This window comes from Magnolia sinica, chromosome 17 (assembly GCF_029962835.1).
Source record: "Magnolia sinica isolate HGM2019 chromosome 17, MsV1, whole genome shotgun sequence".
Lineage (NCBI taxonomy): Eukaryota > Viridiplantae > Streptophyta > Magnoliopsida > Magnoliales > Magnoliaceae > Magnolia > Magnolia sinica.
The window spans coordinates 6,842,619-6,864,701 of NC_080589.1; the positions used below are offsets into that span (position 1 = coordinate 6,842,619).

Consider the following 22,083-nt stretch of genomic DNA (forward strand, 5'->3'; position numbering starts at 1 on the left):
TCTTGTCCACTTTTCTTATGATAACAACTATGGTTAACCCAACATAAGTGGACGGATACCAAAGTTAAAATATACCTTCAAATACAGTATATAAACGCAAATAAAAATGAATTACAGTTACTGGTCATGAGTAGTAGTCAGTCCACTTGGAATTCGAATGTACCTCATTTTTGAGCTGGTACTATGAAATGATATGAAACAAAGGATGGACAGTGTGTATGAAATATGGGGGGCCCAAAGAGCACGCAACACTAGCCATTGCCAGTGGGTAGCTAATCGCGTCCTATTACTAAATGCATTACATATATGTTGGACGGCCACCAAAACCTAATCGAGTCTGGTCTCAAGAACGAGCCCGTTCCCGATAGGACATGACCTGGTAAATCCGTTACCCCGGGTAAGTGTGGGGGGACCATGGGACCCGATCCGTTGATAGCCCAAAGAATGGTGCCCGCTTGGATCTGACACTCGCTCAAAACTCGCACTAGTGAGTGTAATCGCAAAGTTCACTTCCGGAGCCGCTTCCCACTTCCGATCGCCGTGATGGCGCCAAAGTAAACAGGGTGCGCACTGCGCGCTCATCTTCCCGCCAAACTCTCCGACAGGAAAATCCCGTAAATTCCCGCCATAATATCTGCCATCTTTCCCAAACATTCTCTCCTCTCGTTCCTTCCAAAATCTCTCTCTCTCTCTCTCTCTCTCTCTCTCTCTCTCCATTTCAATGGCCCCTTCCCGCCGTCTCAGCAATGGTCGATCTCCAGTAGTCAACCCGCAGCGTCAGATCACCTCCTTCTTCACACCAGGAAAGTCTCCGATCTCTCCTCCGTCTTCGATATCGCTCAAAGAAAGCCCTAGGCCTAGCCCTAACCCTAACCCTAGTCCTCCTTTCCAAACCAAGAGGAAAAAGCCTGTTCTAGTTGTGGGACCATCTCCTGCCCGCCGCTCGCCGAATTCCACGCCTTCCTCCGAATTGGGAAAGACATCATACTCAGGAGACGTCGTTGGGAAGAGGATTAGGGTTTTCTGGCCTTTGGATAAGAGCTGGTACGAAGGTTGGGTGAAGTCGTTCGATGATCGGACCGGCAAGCATGTTGTTCAGTACGATGATGCGGAGGAGGAGGTTTTGGATCTCGGAAATGAGAAGATTGAATGGGTGGAGGACGTGGTGAGGAGCTTCCGCCGGTTGCGGCGGAGTTCGGTTTGTGAGGAGGTAGTGCCTGAGAAGGAGGAGGTTGTGGATGATGGGAGTGGCGGAAATGATGGTGGCGATGGTGACGACAATGATGATTCAATGGATGAGGATTGGGGGAAGAATGTAGGGAAGGAGGAGGAAGATGTTGCTTCCGAGGAGGTGGAATTGGATGAAGATGATGAGGAAGTGGAGAGGTCGAGACGAGGCCGGGCGAGAAACTCGGGGTCTGGAAAGCGGAAGAAGATTAAAGTGGAGAAGTTGGGTTCTGGGAAGAAGAGTAGGGTTAGTGGAAATGGGGAAAAGGGTGTGTCGAAGGCTGCTTTTGATTGGAGCGGAAGTAAAACTGTGCGGCTTCCAAGCAACGCAGAAAGTAAGTAAAATGGTTGGAATTTGCAACGACGAACATGGAGGGGTTTTGATTAAACCCATTGGATATCCCAATAATATCTTTCATCTTTGCTGAACACGCTGCTCTTAGGGTTAAGTGCTGATTTTTAGGGCTCTTTTTGGATGTAAAATTGGCGTTAGTTCTGCTTAGTTTGAAGTGAACAAACAGTCCGAAGTTGTGATTACGTTTGTTTGAACTAGTACTTGAAAAAGAAGTACCTGAGATGACTATGGGGGCCAACTAACATTTTTACTTGGAAAGATATTTCATTACTCATATCCACTTCATTGCAGCTTAATTATTGCAATTTAAACCAATCATACGTCCAAACATGCCCGAATTTATTATAATAGAGATACATGTTTTGAGTATAATGAGGGAATGTGGGCCTTGATCTCTCTTTGTTGTACGTATATCACTTCAATTGGTTGGCATTTTGACAATTTCCATCACACCTGCCAAGCCATTTTTCTGAAAGAGAGAATTACTCATCAGTAACTGTTTCAGAAAATAATCGATGGACCATCCTTAAAAGTAGCCTAATTGCTAAAACCAGGTATTGACGAAACATTAGGAAAAGAACATCTGGCATTCGATGTCGGTCTCCCAGAATCATTAGCAAAGAACATCCAGCATGTGATGCCTGTCTCCCAGGGAACTTTTATGGACAATTTTGCCCTTTTCAGTCATTTAGAACTTTAGCAGCTTAACTACAGCTATGAATTACTCACTGCCTATAATTATCACATTTCTGCTATGATTACCAACAGCCAATATGGGCGTCTGCAGCTTAGAAAATTAGTGACTAAACAAAGGCTTTAGCAATCCTGCTATTCAAATAGGTGGCTAAAACAACATGCTGCTTTCAAGATTTAAACAGCTGGACAAAGAGAAACATTGTTAAGTATTCGTTTAAAAAAGAAAAAAAAAAAAGAAGAAAGAAAGAGAAGAAAAAAAGAAAAGAAAAGAAAAAAGAGAAACGTTGTTAAGTAGGGGCAGATGCATGTTGCCTGTTTATTGAAATTCTTTGCAAAAGCCAGACTTTTGCTTTTAATAATCCAGTAGCTGCCAGGCAACTTTTAAGGTGTCCTTCAATTATTTTCTAAAGGGTGACAGTTATGTAATCTCCCCATCTTGAACTGGTAAATTTGTAGCTTTCATTTACTTCAGAACTTGATGGAAATGTGGTATTCACGCTCTTGTTACGTGATTATGAATTTTCATCTGATTTTCCCATTCAAAAAAGAACTAGTAGTGACCATCGATTTCAGTGTCAGGAATGAAGTAATTGAGAATTTTATGTTGGTCAGAATCAATGGGGGAGCTTCTGGTTACTTTTGTTTCTTATTGAAATTTGTCATGCTTTTTTGGCAGCGGCGATTGCATTACCTAATGGTGACAACATTTTAATGGGCGATGCCGCAGAACGATTTGGAAAGCGCGAGGCAGAAAAGCTGGGGTTTCTTGGACCGTAAGTATTTGTTGAAGTTTGTTTCCTTGACCCTTGCATGTCCTTTTTTCTGTTAAGTAGTCAACTTCTGGTTTTTCTTGTTCATGAACTAATCAAGATTCACAACTAGTTAGATGGCCACTTGAATATGGGTTTTGTATCTGCCTATATATCCCTTCTCATGACCTCAATCCAAGTCCGTCAAGGTCTTTCTCTCATCCTTGTTTTTGGTCCTTCAACCCTAATAAAGGTTCCCCTTCTTGTGAGAGCTGTTTGGAAAATATTTAACGCACATTTAAAATGTTTCATCTAATAAAATATCCCAAGCTGTTCTTAATTTCTACATGGCTGAAAAGGTTGTTTGAATGTAATATGTACCTAGAATGCATAATAGAGGAACTGACACATATAACACTAGAGCATATTATAACCATTTCACAAAAAAGGCAGTATAGTTGCATTCAAATAATGGGTGGCATACTTCGCTTATATTCTTTAAAGAACTACCTACTATTGGGTTTCTTAACAAATTTGGATTTGACAATGAAGTTGCACATGGATCAATTGGTATTCTAGCTTTAGTCAATGGAAGAACTAAATTGATTCTATAGGATATTAAGAATATTAAAAATATCAAGGGGTCCTAATCAATGTGATGTAGGACAGGATGATCTAACCTAATATGATGCGTTGAAACTAGATAGTGGATTAACTAGAGCAATCAAAAGACAAAATAACGCTAAACTACCACAAGTTAAAGAAAATAAAATTTGTAATGTGTTAAGGTTCAAAACACCTAACAGTCCCACAATGTGATTCTTTTAAAGTATCAAGTAATTAGGATAATGTAGAAGATACGACTCCCACTTAGCATAGGTATTAAATATGAGCATTCATGGAATCACTTGAATTTTAAGGTTTTTGCATGTTTAGGGCTGTTTTAAAGGTTAAGGAATGTAGGGAATAAGTTTAGAGTATTTAGCAAACAACAAATTTAGGGTTTCGATATAGGGATTTTAGGGATAGGGAGTTGAGGGTTAATAGGTTAGGAAAATTTGGGGAAATTAGGTTCTGGGTTATAGGATTTTGGGGGAATTCGGATTAATGTTCAGATTTGGGGATTAGGGTTTGGAAAGATTGGGGATTTTGGGATTTGAGAATCTTAGGGTTAGGGTTTGAGATTTATGTTTGGAGGTTTTGTAAAGGGGGTCAAAGGGAAGAGGGAAGTAGAAGATGATTTGAAGCAAGGGGGCCACGGATTGGGGTTGCCCCTATGGACACTATTCATGCGGTATGGTTCCCCCGGTACTGTTCACGGCTAGAGCTTGGGTTTAGTTGGGTGTAGGTTAGGTCTAGGTTGGTTTAGAATTTATTTATTTATTTTTTTTTTTTAAAAGAAAAAGAAAGAAAGAAAGAGAAGAAGAAGATGAAGAAAGGGAGATGAAGAGAAGTACCTTGAGAGGGAGAAGAAAACAAGAGGATAACTAGGGGAATCACTCCCCAAATGGCTTCACACCATCAATCCCATCACAAGATGAATTGCTAAAGCACATAGCAAAGGAGAGGAAACTCTTTTCACTCATGTTTCATAATGGTTACGGTGGCGACATCGAACCCTTTATAGTATCAGAAAAGACATTTTACAAAAAGGCGCTCTCAGATAAGATTATCAACATAAAGATGCTTAATGAGTTAAAAGTTGTTCCCAACTCTCTAATCTCAACATAAATATGAGCTATACAAAAAATAACGAAACATGTAAACAAACTAAACAATTAAATTATTTCGTGGCCCATGGGAGTCCGCGATCAAAATGTCCAATGATGATGATCTAATGGTCTGATAATCGTGTCCACTCAATCTAATGGTCTGATGTGTCCATTAAGCTCCTATATGTAGCTCATGTGCATCTTCCTAGTGTGGGGTCCTCAAAGATGCACGAACATGCACGTGGGTTCTTCAATGTAACTAGGAATGCGAATTGAGCCAATTGGCCTCATGTAATGGTTGTCTAGCTATAAGGAGATTGGCTCAGCCCTCCTCCTTTGGTATGGTGCTTGGATGTCCTCATCACATTGGAAGGTGGAGGAGATGGATGAAAGCAATAAAATTAAAAAGAAAAAGAATGTATTGAATCAGGATTCTTCTCAGTACTAACCAATGGGCCCTTGAAAATTTTTGCTGTTCGAGAGGCTTGAGACAAGAGGATCCTCGTTCTCTTCAGTTTTTTAGTGGTTAGGGAGGCTCTTAGTGCTTCCCAAAGGTACTGTGGAAGAACTAATCAAGGCTTTCAAAGTGGACAGACCAATCTTTAAATATCCATTCTCCAGTTTGAAGATGATACTCTATAGCTCTATGACACATTGAGTGAGTTGAGTGAGTGGGTTATGCATCTCAAGAAGATCTTGAGATGGTATGAAGCGATTTCAGGTGAGAAGGTGAACTGTTCAGCACTGAAATGCTTGGATGAAACAGAATGAGTCAGTCAAGTGGTACGAGTTCTTGTGTCCAGGCGACCAGCACTCTGAAATCTCTATCTAAAATCATGTTGCAAACAATCTACAAATGAGGGAACAATTTCAATGCACAAAATTCCCCCTCGGTAATGACATCCTAACTGGTCCCAAGGGTCTGGGTCAAGGAGGGTTGATGTCAGGTGTGCAGCTGGTCATAAAAAAAAATGCCAAGTAATAACTATATCTGTCCCCATTTGTTAACACAAGGCTATGATGATGATGTTGATGACAACAGCCACAGCAATGATGCAAGTGTGGAACTTTGGCCTTTGATATCCAAGAGGTCAGATTCTTTGGAATCTGTCCTTTGCAGCTATGTGGTCCATTTGGAAAGAGTGGAACATAGGTTGTTCTCTAATAAAGCAGAAAGTTATAGAGGTGATAGAAGGGCTAAAAGGAGAACTTTCTCATAGGCCTTGGTCCTTGGAGTTTGTGGAGTTACGAAGAAGATCTATGTAGAGATGGCTGGATATAATCGATGAAAAAGGGGGTTATTAATTATGGTCATATTTATAATCTGTTATTGCTTAATAAAGATGTTGAGATTCAGTGCAGCTGCTAGTATCTTGAATAAATTTGTAAAGGTTGCCTGTTGTCCTTTTGCTGTGTCATAGTTAGTCTAATTTAGCAACATTTGACAGACAGTGGCACAAGGTTTGGTTATCAGTATCACGGCACCATGTAGTCCTATCTTTTGTTGCATATTGTTTTTTAATCCTTAGATTAATGGTTTCAGATCTTTTATTGCAGAAAACGGAAGGATGCATGTGGGAGACTGCCTGGGGATGTAAACTATGATCCAAGAACTCTTTACTTGCCACCCAGTTTCTTGAAGAGTTTGTCAGGTGGACAGGTAGGTGTTTATATATTTTAATGCTATTTGATTCAAAGACTTCTATATTGTCTGCTTTAGTTATAGCTAACTATCATTTTTTAATTTTTTTTTTTTAATTTTTAAAATCAATATCTACAGAGACAATGGTGGGAGTTCAAGTCAAAGCATATGGACAAGGTTCTGTTTTTCAAGGTATGGCTGTAGTTCATTGGTATCGCCCAAAGATGCTAGTGTCACCAAAGCTGATATCTGTCCTTAAAAGTAATAAGTCAATAATCCCTTCATCTCTTTCCGGAGCAGATGGGCAAATTCTATGAATTGTTTGAAATGGATGCACATGTAGGAGCAAGAGAACTTGATTTGCAATACATGAAGGTATGTGAGCTCAAAAGATTAAAGTGATTTGGATGGTTATTTGGAAAAGTTAGTGTTTTTTGTAATACATCTTATTTCAGTTACTTCACTTTATTCCTTAGTTGCCTTAGCTGAAAATCATTGTCATGCAAGTTATTCACCTTTAAAAAAAAAATCATTCTCATGTAAGCTATTCACTTCCCCTTCTAAAATTGCTTTCTAATCATGAACTGTTGAGCGGAGAACTACATTTGATTGCTGCTTGGGCTGGAATTCAGACTTTTCAAGTTGAATGTATTTTCTGTGAATATTAGTCTTCAAGTGAACCTTTTACGCTTTGCTTAGTGGTCTTAGGGGCTACTACATGAGTGTGCCACAAATGTGCACCAGGGAGCTCTATCCATCCAGTAACCATTTCAACAACCTTTGAATTTCATGCAGTCTTATTTTGTCTGGTGAAGGATGTATATGCTGTCATTCCAAACTGAGATCCTTTGACTCATAGAATTAAGTAGTACATCATTTTCATATGAGAATTGCAGATGAAGTTGGCCTGTTTTTTGTTTGTGTTGTTTTTTGAAGTTAAGCTTTCATAGATGTTTTTAGAGGAATCCATTTTTGACCAATCTTAATGTCCATTGAATGGAAGTACATGAAATTGTAGTGAAAAGACACCACAAGGATGCAAGACACTTTTGTCCTAATCTTCAGGATTTTGATATCTTGGTTTAAAAACTTGTTGACTTCACTTGATACTCATTTGAATTGACTCCACTGATAAGTCTTAAGTCAACTCAGTCAATGCCAACTTGAGTTTTTCCCAAACCCGATTTGAATTTGGACAAACTTCACTGCAAATCTTAAAGCCTAATCGTGCCATTAAATTAGTTTATGAGATTTGTTGGGTGTTTGCCTATGTTTTCAGGGAGAACAGCCTCATTGTGGATTTCCAGAAAAGAACTTCTCGATGAATGTGGAGAAATTGGCAAGAAAGGTTGGCTTTGCGCACACTATATTTAATTTCTCTCAAATCATTTTTTCTCTCCCTTGTTTTGATTGTTATAACAATTTGGTAGCTTCTCTTATTTGTTTTTAACAATCCATCTTGTGGTGTCCTTTACTCTTTCATGTAATTATTTTTTACTGAGAATGCTTCGACAATGCAGGGCTATCGGGTTCTTGTTGTGGAGCAGACAGAGACACCTGAACAGCTTGAACTTCGTCGTAAAGAGACGGGTTCTAGAGATAAGGTAAAATGATTATTCATATGGATCAATATGATTGATATATTTTTATTTATCAGAATACATACCCGATTAGGTTTCTCTTTCCTTGTTTTCCTGTACTGTTTTACAAGTTCCCCTGTTTATCTTGAAAAGCCATATGATGTGGCACTGCTTGTCCTAATCAATGACTGATATGTTCCCATCTTCGTAGGTTGTGAAACGTGAAATCTGTGCCATTGTTACAAAGGGAACTCTAACTGAGGGAGAGATGCTAGCTGTGAACCCTGATCCTCCATACTTGATGTCAGTTACCGAAACTCATCAAACTTCTGGGACCCCAGAAGATGACATAGTTGTTGGGGTTTGTCTGCTTGATGTTTCTACGAGCAGATTTATTATTGGACAGGTAGTGTTTGAAATCGCTTGTCTTTTTCTCATTATTTACTGCTTTTGTTGGTCTGTCAATTTATACGTGGTGGTTCTTCATTGAGGAAATGACTGTTCATGTGGACAATTGTGTGTTTTTTCCTTCTTCTTCTTCTTCTTCTTCTTTTCTCAGTTTACTGATGATTCAGAACGTCATTGCTTATGTTCAATATTGTCTGAGCTGAGACCTGTGGAAATCATAAAGCCTATCAAAGTTCTCAGCCCTGAAACTGAAAGTGTTTTGCGGAAACAAACAAGAAGTCCTTTAGTCAATGATTTGGTTCCTATGAAAGAATTCTGGGATGCTGAAAAAACTGTTGAGGAGGTCAAAAATATTTATAGAGTATGCAAGGATGGAGTACCGGGATCCTTGAGCAAGGCAGCTGTAGGTGTTCCTCCCGATTATGGCAGCATGGAGAATGGATCGGGATGCCTACCAGATGTCTTATCTGAGCTAATAAATGCAGGCGAGAATGGGAACTCTGCACTTTCTGCTCTTGGTGGCTGTCTTTTTTATCTAAGACAAGCATTGCTAGATGAGACTCTGCTTAAGTTTGCGAAGTTTGAACTTCTTCCGTGCTCGGGGTTACTTCATACTCTGCAAAAAACATATATGTCACTCGATGCAGCCGCGCTAGAGAACCTGGAGATACTTGAAAACAACAAAAATGGAGGTTCCTCAGGGTAATTTCAAGATGCTTATGTTTTCATTAATTCATTTTGTTTGGGCCACCCTTATTCTAAAGGGGTTTTGTTTGTCAATGTAGGACACTATTTTCACAATTAGATCACTGTGTGACTGCATTTGGTAAAAGGTTGCTTAAAAATTGGCTTGCAAGACCACTCTATCACATGAGGTCAATTGTGGAGCGTCAAGATGCCATAGCAAGTTTGAAAGTAAGTAAATCTTGAAAGACTAGTATTACTTGTGAAGGGTTATTCTCCCATTGTTGTCCTTCTCCTATGATTTCTTTTAGCTGATCTGAGTTTTTCTTTTCGTTTGCTAGTGATACCTCATCCAATCTTTCTAAAATCTTACAATTGAGATACCATATTGGACATCTTGTTTAATAGTTAGTGGGATCTGGATTTATGTAAATCTTGATGGACAGTGAGGTTGCATTGGCCTGAAAGGCTGGCATAAGAACTGTTCTCAACAATTGAATATTGAATTTGCGTTCTTTAAGCTTCCATCACATTAATTGTAAGTAGTGTTGTCAAAATCCTACAATTTACGATTTACAATTTGAGTCGAATCTTAAGCAAAATGATTGAATCCCACCTTTGAATCCCTTTTTATATGAATCCTACGATTTTATGATTCGAATCCTACGATTTACAACCCATATCCTGATTTACGATTCAAACTATACTTGTTTTTTCTTCTATTTTAAGCTTCACTTGGCTTTCATTTTATGTTTTTTAAATTGGTGGGGACTTTAAGAATTATTTAGAAAAAAATCGTTCAAAATAAAAAAGAAAGAAAGAAAAGAATTGTTTAGAAAAGGTATATTATTTTATTTTGTTCTTTATAAGAGATAAAATGATATATATTCTCTTCAATGTGAGATTCGTAGAGCTTTTTTTATATTATAAATCTAATGATTTCTTAATGTGAGATTTGTAGAGCTTTTTTTTCTAATGATTTCTTACTTCTTAACTGGTCAAAAGACCAAATTGATGTATGATTTATCTGGAATGTTTTTATGGATGGTTACAATCACGTTGACTTATATGTATTGTTGAATAATGGTTAGAAATCAAAATATCTTTTTTGTTGGTCTACAAAATCAAATTCTGCTTTTCCAATGTGGTTCTACATTTAAGAATGGTAACAAGAACATAAGGATCCTTGTATGTTTCTTAAGGAAAATTTCTTAACAGACAAAAAAAAAAAAAAAAAAAAAAAAAAAAAGAGAACAAAAGAAAAGAAAAAAGGAAAGATAAGAATCCTTTAGCACTATCATGACATGGTATTACTTGGTCCATATTGATGGCAAAAGGATGAAAGTTTTAATTTTTTTTTTTTCTGATTTATCTTTAAAAAAAATCTGATTATTTATTTTTCATATTTTAAAGAAAATCATAAAAAATCTTACGATTTATGATAAGACTTGCAATTTGATACGATTCATCCCCTATTACGATTTGCTATACGATAATGATCTTGACAACATTGATTGTAAGATAATTGATCACCTACAACCGGTCCTCTGGTATGACCCACTCTCTTATTCCATCTGAATTGTTATTTCCACTTCAGCCCTTGGAAATATTGGATATTTTCAAGGAAAAAGTGCTTGGAAATGGGCCATAGGTAAAGTTATCCTATGGCAGGTAGTAGGTGATTAGTTTGCCAATTTCACATCTCAAGGATACAACAGGTGTTCAAAGGTGTGAGGATTACCAGTTGTTAAAGTGGTTGGAATGTTATCAGTGAAGGTGGTCATTTGAACCATAAGAGGCCGAATCCTCTGGCAACCCTCCTGGTTGGTGGAAGTTGAATGCTGATGGAAGCTTTAAGGGAATCTGGGAGATTCTGAAATTGCTGGGGTAATCTGCAATCATGATGGGGAGTTTAAGTTGGCTTTGTTGGGCCTGGCAGGGACTGGTGACAGAAATTTTGAAGTGATGCTTGCAATCAAAGTGGGGCCTGCTCCTCAAGTGACACTTTCTGAGTCCTCTTATTGTAGAAGGTGACTCTAGGAATGCTATTGCTTGGGTTTCTAGAAGATGGCCAGATCCTTGATAGCAAGTTTTCCTCGTAAATGATATTTCAAATAGCTTGGCATCCTTGAAGGTTGAGTAAGCATGTTCTGATATATGCTAATCCTTTGTGGATTCTCTTGCAAAGGAAGTTATATCCTAGCTCCTTGTTGGAGATCATGTTTCATTATCTTAATCAGTGTTGTCATATGCCATTTGACAGCATATACTGCATGTGCCATGGTGGCATATGTGGTTTTATGACCTTTGGGCATTATATAGTCGCATATAGAAATATGCTATTTCATATGCCATAAGTATGTGGTTATGACATCTGCCTACTTAGTATACGATGGCATAATCTCCCATCAAAACCACATGAATAAAATTTCTAGTTTAAATTATCTCTGTTAAAATAAAATTTCTTTGTTGTTTATTTTTTCTTTTCCACATTTTTGCATGCATTCGTTTGAGTGTTTGTTAGTTGACTTGTCATAGTCTAATAGTCTAATGGATGTAATAAATATAACAAAATCTTAATGAAATTGATAATAAAACTATGAAAAACGATTCTCTACACTAGCAATATTTTTACATATTTTTTCTATTTTCCATTATTTTTCTGATTTTATTTTATTTTTCAAAAAAAAAGGGGCCTCTGTGATGGCATATGTAATTGTGCTGATTGCATGTGGCCACAGCCCCCCTGGGTCGTATGCGATTGCATCTACCATTTGAAAATACTCATCTTAATTGATTGTTGTTTTTTTTTTTTTTCCTTCTTTCTACGAGGATGCATTGAGTCATGCAGAAACTTCAGTTGGGCCTTTATATCTGTTGCTTCTCTGTCCACTCTGTAGGGTGTTCACTTCCTGTTTACTTTGACTCATGACCCTTGCATCTATGCTTTGGATTGCCAACTTGTGGCAGTATCTAAATTGCTCGAAGTTATGTCCTTGTAGTTTCTGTATTTGTTGGCATTAGGTTGGGCAGTCACTTGAGTGAGTTACTATGATGGGTTTTAGCCTTGATATTTTTGCATCTATGAACCTAACTGCGTTGCCAGGGTGTCGCTCAAGCTTCTGCACTTCAATTTCAAAGAGAGGTATCTAGGATTCCAGACATGGAGCGTCTTCTTGTGCGCCTCTTTGCTAGCTGGTAATTATTTCTGTGTCAGCCGCAAGATTCAAAATGTTATTTGATGTGTGTATAATAGTTGTTTAATGCCATGGGATTGACCCTGTAGCTTGATGGTTGACAGTGCATTACAGCATTGAGGTCTTGGGTCAGAGCCCATCTTACCCATAAAAAGTAGTTGTTTTATGCCTTTAACAACATGAACCAAACCATTTTCAACAGGTTTCCTTTAATTCATTGATGATCCATACTTTTATTTGAACCTTTTGCTACAGGCCTATTCATTTTATGTTCTGGTGGATGACAACTCCATTGCATAAAAATTGGAAAACACATATAAACAAGGGGCAGAGACTGCCCTGTACACATGTACCTTCTATAACTTATATTGCAAGCCTAAAGGCTCCATTATTTGCCTTGTGATGTACATGCTTGAAATGAACATCTAAATGACTAGAATTTTCCAATATCTTGTCCACAATACATACTATTCTCCATGGACCTTCTCTTTCTTTGCTGCCTATGATATGGCATCTCTCCAAATCACCCCAAACAAGTAGACAACTGTCATTTTTTAATTTTTTGGAAAGGTAATGGTAATTTATTAAAGAAAAGTTCCGACGAGGTGCAAAAGACTACAACCCAACAAACAGAAAAATTACAATATTTTAGAGCTTTTATACAAGAGGCCTATTCCACTACATGGAGCTTAGCCTACTAAAGACCTCCACTGCCGAGCTACTCATGTAACGAAAACATCTTCCATTCACTCCCCCCCAAAGCACCTTTAAGGTAGCCATCAGAACCAATCTCGAAGTTACCCTTTCTAGTTTTCCAAGCCCAATACCATGCTAAGCCAAGAGAAGATCACCAATTGATTCTAGCATCACCCATGACATTTTGGAAATCCCTAGGAAGTTAATCCACACCTTTCTAGTGAATGGGACCGTATAAAAGGTGATCAGCTCATTCAGCATTTTCCATGCACATCCCACACATTGGGGATCACCATTGACCTTTTTTTGAAGATTGTCAAATTCCCCTCCTCTCGAGTAACCAAACAAAAGTAGCTACTTTCAGGGGAGCACCATGGTACCACACATTTGACGTATGCACGTCTTCCTCCTCCCCTGAAGGAGAGAATAAAGCAATTTATGGAAGGAGTGGACCGAGAAGCGACCTGATTTGTCCTTGCTTCATATCATCCCATCCTGTTCCCCCATCAATGGAAAGAAGCATTGGAGACATCCCTAAAGCCTCGCTAGCTCCTCCACTTCCACGTCGAGCAAATTTGTTGGCAAGGTGGAGACCAAACAACCATATCTTCACTGAAACATCCTCATACTCTTTAGGAGAGCTCTTGCTCTCAACGGGATCCTTCCAACTGAGCAGATTGGAGAATGGTTACCTTTTAAAAAAAAAAATGCATTTTCTAATCTCTAGTAAGGATCCTTTCAATAAAAAGAGAAAAGAAAGAAATAAAGAAGAAAACCCAATAATTGTATCTCTGCAAAGACTTCTTGTTTCTCTTAAACTTCCGAATGTACCTTTCAACAAATCACGTCAGATATAAAAGGAAATATGTTCTTCGTAAAGTACATCTTGTTGGTGTTGCATTTTGAATCATGTTCCCTGAATGCAGTGAAGCAAGTGGAAGAAATGCCAATAAAGTAATTTTTTATGAGGATGCATCTAAGAAACTCCTTAAAGAGTTCATTGCTGCTCTTCGTGGTTGCGAATTGATGGCCCAAGCATGTTCTTCTTTTAGTGCCATTTTGAATAGCACTGAATCTTGCCTACTCAGTCAGTTACTAACACCAGGTAAAACAAAGGTCCCATAATTGTCATTCTGATATAAGTTGGGTGTTGTATCTTATGTTATAGATGGGCTATGCAGGCAAACTCCTTCCTGACATTGATCCAATTTTAAAGCATTTCAAGGATGCTTTTGATTGGTCAGAAGCTGATCTTTCGGGACGCATTGTACCTCATGGAGTAGATATTGAATATGACTCTGCTTGCAAAGCAGTTAAGGAGATTGAATTTAGTTTGTCAAACCACCTGAAGGAGCAACATGAAGTACTTGGAGATAAAACTGTAAGTACTTGCCTGATCAACTTGCATCAGGTTTATTCATAAAAACGAATCAAGTTCTTTACTTCATGCTATACTCTGGTATTTCAAATATGTGTAAATTAACATTCCTCCTCTTGGTTCTTCTCACAGCTCAAATATGTTACTGTTGGAAAAGACGAATATCTACTAGAAGTACCTGAGAGTCTGCGAGGGAAAATTCCTCGGGACTATGAGTTACAATCATCCATAAAGGTATGTAGAAGTTTAAATGGAAAAGCATTATACGAAGGTTGATGATGCAGGACGAATGGTCTAGACTAAGTATGATGCAAAGAAATTATAAACGGATTTTAAAGCAATTCAAAGCATAAAATATACTAACCTGCCATAAATGTAAGAAATCAAATAAGCAATAAAATTCAGATTTCAAGCTAAATCACAATCCTGCAATAAAGTAAACCATATAAAACGTGAATTTCAAAGGATCAATGGAAGGTAGAACTTTCACTTTAGCATGGGCTTAGAACTAATTCAAAGGGCCTGACTTGGTCTCTCTAGGGTTAAGGATATGAGAATCTAGGGCTAGGGTTTGAGTATGTAAGGTTAGAGATTTGAAAGGAATTAGGGCTTTGGAAGGATTTGAGAATTTAGGATCTTATAGGAAATATGGAATTAGGGTTTCATGGGGAATTGGGGATTAGGGCTTGGGAAAAAAAAAACTAGGGTTTATAGGTGAATGAGAACTAGGGTTTTAGGCTAGGGTTTAAGGGATAAGAAGAAGAATCGAAGAGAGGGAAGAAATGAGGGTAGAGGACTGGCCGTATAGTTGTACGGCCATGTCCATACAGTTATACGGCCATGTCCATACAGTTGTACGGACAAACTTGTATGGATAGGCAGTCCGATAGGCGGTTCATATGTGTGGGACTTGATAGAGATGGGATGGGTTGGGTTTTGGTGGAGAGAAGAGTAAATGGGTTTAGGTTTGGAGAAGAAAAGAGGGATTTGAGAAGAAGATTAGAAAGACGAGAGAAGTATCTTTTAAAAGAGAGATGAGAGAGGAAAGATTAGGCTTCACACCTTGGCATCACACCATCAATCTCCATTTACAAGAGAATTCATTCACATGAAGAGAAAACTTCAAGATAAAGCAAAGAGATTTCATTCAAAAAAACAATCATCCCTAGGGCTGCTTGACACCCCTTTTCTCCCCCTTTTATAGCATCAAAAAGGACATTTTACAAAAAGACGCTCTCAAATAAAATTTTCAACATAAAGACGTCCAATGAAATGAAAATTGTTCCTAACTCCCTAATCTCGACTAAATATCAAAATAAATCCAACATAAATAATCAATTAAATAAAAGAAATAAATCTAAACATTCTGAAGTCCACGATCAATGTGATCTAAGATCACAATGATCCAACTGTTCGATCGACATGTCCTCGCAATCCAATGGTCCAAACTCCTTAATAAGCAATCCACATGCATCTTCCTAGTGTAGGGTTTTCGAAGATGCACGATCATTCATGTGAGGTCTTCAATATGGCCCACCTAGGCCCATGTAGTGGTCATCAAGCCACAGTGAAACTGGAACTAATCTCCTCCTCTGGTATACTCTGTAAGGTGCCCGGGTGTCCTCATCAGTTGATCGAGAAAGTTTAAGTTTAAAATCATTCTACAACGTCCAAACGTTTCTTCTAGAACTATCTGTGCCCCATCTCTGGTTCTCTTTCGGCCTATGCAGGGATACTTCAGGTATTGGACTCCAAAAATTAAGAAGTTGCTAGCAGAACTTTCTCAAGCTGAAGATGAGAAGGAATCTAAATTGAAAAGCATTTTACAAAGGTTGATTGGGCAGTTCTGTGAGCATCATTTCAAGTGGAGGCAATTGGTTTCTGCAATTGCAGGTACTTCTACTACCTATTGCATTGATTATACAGTAGGAACTCCATTATACATTCATACACCATTGATGATCAAATATTTTGGAGAGAACTTTACTGTACATTGTTTTTGAAAAGTTGATATACTGCAAATCATTGCATGTATCACAAGATTGCAACACACTTGGTCACATCCCAAGGGTATAGCCATGGATCAAAAAACTCTGCAAATGTATGATTTGTGCCTCGTTCTAGATACTAGAATCTGTTCCACAAAATTTTTTTTATGACCGTCCAGTGCAATAACTAGACAGACATTACTGGTGCATTTAAGCTTTGTAATTTTGTTGAAAACATCTGATTGGCACGACAAATTCTTTCTAAATATCCTGTAACTTTTCCTGAAGACTACCAAAATTATGTGCAGTGCATGTATATGCACTTCAAGTCTATTCTCGTGCATCTCCCTCTGGTGGGGTGCAAGGGAATATGTGGTTTAGCTTCGATCTTGCTTGGTACGTCTGTGTTGGCACCATGAACACTTTGAGGTTCTACATTTAGTTATGAGCATTAATCCATGAAACCATGTTCCCTCAGTCTTGTAGTACTGTTAAATAAGGAATCAATGTGTCATGTTATAGTATTTACATTATAGGGACAATTTCAAAGATGCCCTTCACTGTTTTAATAAAAGTTAAGAAAACCCCTCTTAGACTGAAAATATCAGCTGAGCACTCCTGTACTGTTGCTGTCGCTCGTCTGTTAAAATTTGATGGTGTTGCCCTTGGTTTTGTCATTTTTGTTGGTGCAAGTCCCACATCATACAAGTACCAATAATGATAACTTTTAAAGTGTTTGGTAATGGTACCCATAAGTCCACTTAGACCAAATATGTTTACATGGGTAATGATGAGAATCCTTGTGCACCAAGTCTATTGTTAGTTTATTACTGTGATGCAGGAACATGTGATGACTTAATCCTAGATGCATGTATAATCAGGTTAAAGAATGTTCAAATAAATATACCTATTAACTAACCATTTCCAGTCAAAGGGATTAAGTAAATTTCAAAACAAAGACGAGGCCATTCCGTCAGGATCATGCCCCTTAGCATAAAGTCGGGTAAACAGTAAAAAGGGAGGACCTAGGGATATGAAGATATCTTAGATCTAGCATAAGTCAGTCCACAATCAAGTTTGGATCTGACCCTACTGACTAATCATCCATCTTTTCAGTTCAAACTAGAAAGGGGATATCCAGAGAGGAACGAAATGGGTGAAGAATGAAAGATTTGAGATGAAGAAGAAGGTACGGGTTCTTTTGTCGTCAAAAGAAAAAGGAGGGTGATTCTTATCTTTTCCTGCACCTCGAAGATTTAGAAAGAAGGAAACCCGAAATCGGGGTGAAATTCTCAACACCCAAGGGCCAATCCTAAAACCCTAATCTCTTGAATAAAGAGGAATAAAAGAGATGAATTTATATTCATTCAATAACAATCAAAATAGGGTTTCTCACAACGTATATATAAGCTATGGAAAAAGTAAAAGTGCACTAAAACGCCTAAAAATAAGAAAATTAACAAAAAAGACGAAAAGTAAATAAAGTGCAATAAAGCCCCCGAAGTAAGGAAAAGAACAAAAACGTCTGTGTGGTAGGGTGTGAAATCTGACCCATGGATCTATGGTTAGGGTGCGGTCATGCCGCTCCTGCACTCGTAGCACGTCAGAAAATGGGTCTGATGGACTCAACGTCCATTCACATCAACTCCTCCACTTTGGTACTCTATCGGCGATGTCTCCTCCTCTGGTACACTCTAAAGGGTGCACCACTGATGTCCGCATCATACTGATTATGTATTACATCAATTGCTTGATACTTGCACAACTTAACCATCCACATAGGCCAAAGTTAAGACTAACACCAAAATCTGTTCATATTGGTAAAGATAAGAGCCTCTGTGTTAAGTCTATTAATACCAATATGTATCATGTGAACCTTTTTAATCAGTGCCGATATGTTTCGGGACTTCCACCAAGACAATCGACCAAACCAGGGTAAGTCCACCATCATTTATTTGACACGTGTCAGGTACAATATGAGAGGGCTCGGTTTATTTTTTAAGTCTGAGTGGTGTTCTTAAATTTTAATTATTTTTTAGGGGTATTCTTGAAAGTGTCCCTTCATTATATTATGTATCTTACCATCAGGAGTATTTGCCATTATTTAAGTGGACTTGGGCTGATGTCTGATGCAGAGCTAGATGTTTTGATAAGTTTGGCAATTGCAAGTGGCTACTATGAAGGGCCGACCTGCCGCCCAACTATCATAGACATTTCTTGTTCACGTGAAGCTGTTCCATGTTTGGCTGCTAAAAGTTTAGGGCATCCTGTTCTCAGAAGTGATGCCTTGGGGAAGTGTTCTTTTGTCCCCAATGATGTGAATGTTGGTGGAGTTGGACACCCCAGCTTTATCCTTCTCACTGGTCCCAACATGGGCGGAAAATCCACTCTCCTTCGCCAAATTTGCTTGACTGTGATTTTGGCACAGGTAAGGCTTTTCTTGTTATAGGTGTGTCGGTTCATCATTGTTGTGGCCCTTCTTCACTTCATTTCTTCTTCACAGATTGGAGCAGATGTTCCTGCAGAAAGCTTTGAGTTGTCACCCGTCGATCAAATCTTTGTTCGAATGGGTGCTAGGGACCATATAATGGCAGGCCAAAGTACATTCCTAACTGAACTTTCAGAGACTGCAGCTATGCTGGTAATATTTTCCTAGAATTCAGCTCTATCAAATTGCATACAAATTTTCTTGTTTTATCTTGTTAAACTGTATGATTACCCATCCGTTTCTTCAGAACTTTACTAATCCCAAGAGACATCTCTGCATGAGTGCGACCCTCACACATGCATGGGTGAGCCCCACTGTTTGGATGACCATGATCTAAAATCAGGGTGGCCAGTTCATCAGGTGACCCACATACTTGGCAAAACAAAGTTGGTTTGTAAAGTTTGCTGATGTTCCATGTTCAACTTACACCTGTGGCCTGCCTGATGAATGCACCAACCACTGATGCCTGGTTGGGATGTCTCCAGTGTGCTAGATTGGTATGTGGCTGCATTTTGGTTTAGCAAGATTCATTTATTTATCAAGTTTAGAACTATGCCTATGCATTTGGATTCTGTGTAACATCTAGTCAACTGTTCATTGAAGTCGTCTGCTACCAATAATTCGCTGGTGGCATTGGATGAACTTGGACGGGGGACATCAACTTCAGATGGACAAGCTATTGCGTGAGTGCCAGTTTGAGACGAAAGTTTCTCCATTTCAATTTATTAAACAAGAATCTCCGGTTGTCATTTCTCGGTTTTTTGTTGAAAAAGATTTCCCATTTAATATACAAGTCCTTTCAACTTTTAACTTCTTTTTGGTCTTATTATCCTTGGCAGAGAATCTGTATTAGAGCATTTTGTCCAGAAAATTAAGTGTCGCGGCATATTTTCCACTCACTATCACCGGTTAGCTGTGGACTATGAGGAAGATCCCCATGTATTACTTTTCTTAATCTCTCTTATTGAAATCTTCCATTGTAATTTGGCATGCCCATGTGCTCATTTTGGCATATTTTATCCGTAGGTGTCTCTATGCCATATGGCATGCCAAGTTGGGAAAGGGGTTGGAGGTGTTGAAGAAGTCATATTCCTTTACAGACTGACACCTGGTGCATGTCCCAAAAGTTATGGTGTTAATGTTGCACGTTTGGCAGGTATGTTTGCTTTCTCGTTGTTCTCTCCCTAGTTTTAAGTAACCATAGTTCTAAAAGTCGGTGGCTCGACTCAAAACTCGGCCTAGTCAACTTGACTCAATGAGATTTGAGCTGAGTCCCTTGGAAACTAGCTATTGAGCTTGACTCAGCCTGGACTTGACAATACTCATTGAAGACTCAGAAAACTTGGTTGACTCTATGCGACCCATCATGACCTGATCGAGTCACTTGACCAGTCAGTTTCTTTTTTTCAAAAAGAAAAAAAAGAAAAAAAAGAAAAGAAAAGAAAAGAGGAACGTGAGATTTGATCAGGCGACCTCTTCCTTCCAATCAGTGAAGGCACACTACCAGTGAGCTATGGTGCACTTGCATTTTGATGCGGGTATCCTATATAGAATACCTGTTTTCAAATATATTAAAAATCCACACAGGCTAAATGCCTTTGCATTTAATTATTAAAATATTGAGTTGAGTCAAGTAAACACTTGTTCGAGTCAAGTTGACCTGGCCCCTCTAGACATGGAGTTTAGTTTTCAAGTTTTTGAACTATGTTTTTAAGCGTGGTGTGATTATTTGTGTCCCTGTAACCTAGTATTAACTATAAATCTATAGCCACGATTTGGCAAATAGACAGTTGATTCAGTTTGTATTCAAAATTTATTAGAGCATTATTTGGAATGACTGGGTCCTGATGCATCATGATGTGCAGTTCCCTGATGCACCAAGTCCTTGCAGGTGGGGCCCATGGTTCGTTGATCTCATGGACCCCACCTTTGGATGGGGGATGGCCCCAAAGGCCCGCAGATTGGAAGATCCCCAACTGTTTCGACGGTTAGCCATCACACAACAGATGGTCAATAAAACAATACGTGTACTGTCATGTAAAAAAGAAGATTGGATGGTTAGGATTTTCCAATGTAGAAGATTTTTGGGCATCCCCAATCTTAGTCCCCATCAGATCATGTCCGGACCACTGAACAATGGGTTCGATTTTTAATAACTGGGCATATCAGGACCCAACGATTCATCCAGCAATGTTTATAGAGCTACCTCTTCAGCCCCACAGAAGTGCAAACTCTTCTATATATTGATTAAAAATAATTGGTCATTAACAAATTTTTGTCATAATGATTACTATCAGATCATGTTAATGTTTTCAGGGCTTCCTGAGTCTGTTCTTCATAAGGCTGCAGCAAAGTCGAGTGAGTTCGAAGCAATATATGGTAAGCACAGACATGGATCCCAAGGTCAGACGTCTGGGTGCGTCAGTGATGATGAAGTCACAACCATCCGAGATGTCCTTCATGCTGCCATAGCATCAGACGCCAATGAGAACATGGACATGGGGTTGTTGAGCAACCTTCAACAGAGAGTAAGATTGTTGCTTCAGGGGAACTGAACTCATTTGGATTTTTGGAAGGTTTTGACATTTTATCTCATGCAACACAATTCACCTTGCTGGTTTTTTGTCCAAGGGGCTGTGTCCAAACATCCATGAGTTTTTACCCATCTACATGGCAAACTATGCTAATTTTCCCATCAAAGCATAGTTTCCATATGTGAATCTTGCCAATGGAGTAAAGTCCTGAAGTTGAGCGATGTGGATCAGTTTGTCATTGACATGCCGTGTAGAAAGATTTATTGATGGAGGTTGCAAGATATGAGCAGCATGGTTGTTTTATTGGGTCAGTTGCTATTTGCCTGAGCAAAATTCTCTGGTTTTGCTTGAGCTGCTTTTATTTACTGATGACAACGGAGAGGAAGCAAAAGGATCATGCATATGTATTTATACTATATATATATTTTTATCTTTTGCTATGAAAATGCAGAGTTTCAGTTGTAAATTTTTTGCAGATGCAGTGTTGCCTTATTTTCTTCTTCTTTGTATTTTGTTCTGCACTCATTGTGAGAATCAATCAGCTTTGCTGCGATGTGCATCGCATTAAACAGGATTCTACTGCAGAAGTGTTGCTGGGCCAGTGAAATGACAAAGATGCTCTCGCCATTATTTTTCTAAGAACGAGTGATAAGAGTTAATTGCATGGCTGAAGTGGCATTATTGTGGCATCTGACCCATCCAACAGGTTCGCCCTTCCACAATGTACATATAAACCAATCAGGACGATC

The 22,083-nt window shown here is 38.7% G+C and overlaps 1 protein-coding gene across 1 annotated transcript; it reads left to right on the top strand.

Annotated features, from left to right (window-relative positions):
* The first annotated feature begins 478 nt into the window (after positions 1–478).
* Positions 479–21,964, top strand: LOC131231180 (DNA mismatch repair protein MSH6). Its single transcript, XM_058227295.1, has 21 exons — positions 479–1,562; positions 2,955–3,051; positions 6,297–6,399; positions 6,520–6,573; positions 6,682–6,756; positions 7,661–7,729; positions 7,902–7,985; positions 8,173–8,367; positions 8,521–9,071; positions 9,155–9,284; positions 12,160–12,251; positions 13,873–14,051; positions 14,128–14,327; positions 14,457–14,558; positions 16,055–16,217; positions 18,448–18,740; positions 18,816–18,953; positions 19,404–19,483; positions 19,640–19,739; positions 19,827–19,956; positions 21,117–21,964. Exons 1-21 carry the CDS (start codon positions 722–724, stop codon positions 21,353–21,355), a joined length of 3,915 nt encoding a protein of 1,304 aa, XP_058083278.1. The 5' UTR covers positions 479–721; the 3' UTR covers positions 21,356–21,964.
* Positions 21,965–22,083: the final 119 nt, after the last annotated feature.

Coding starts and splice junctions, on each gene's coding strand:
- LOC131231180 (XM_058227295.1), top strand. CDS start 722: ATGGCCCCTTCCCGCCGTCTCAGCAATGGTCGATCTCCAGTAGTCAAC. Junction 8,368..8,520: donor GCAGATTTATTATTGGACAG/GTAGTGTTTGAA, acceptor TTCTTTTCTCAG/TTTACTGATGATTCAGAACG. Junction 19,740..19,826: donor ACTATGAGGAAGATCCCCAT/GTATTACTTTTC, acceptor TTTTATCCGTAG/GTGTCTCTATGCCATATGGC.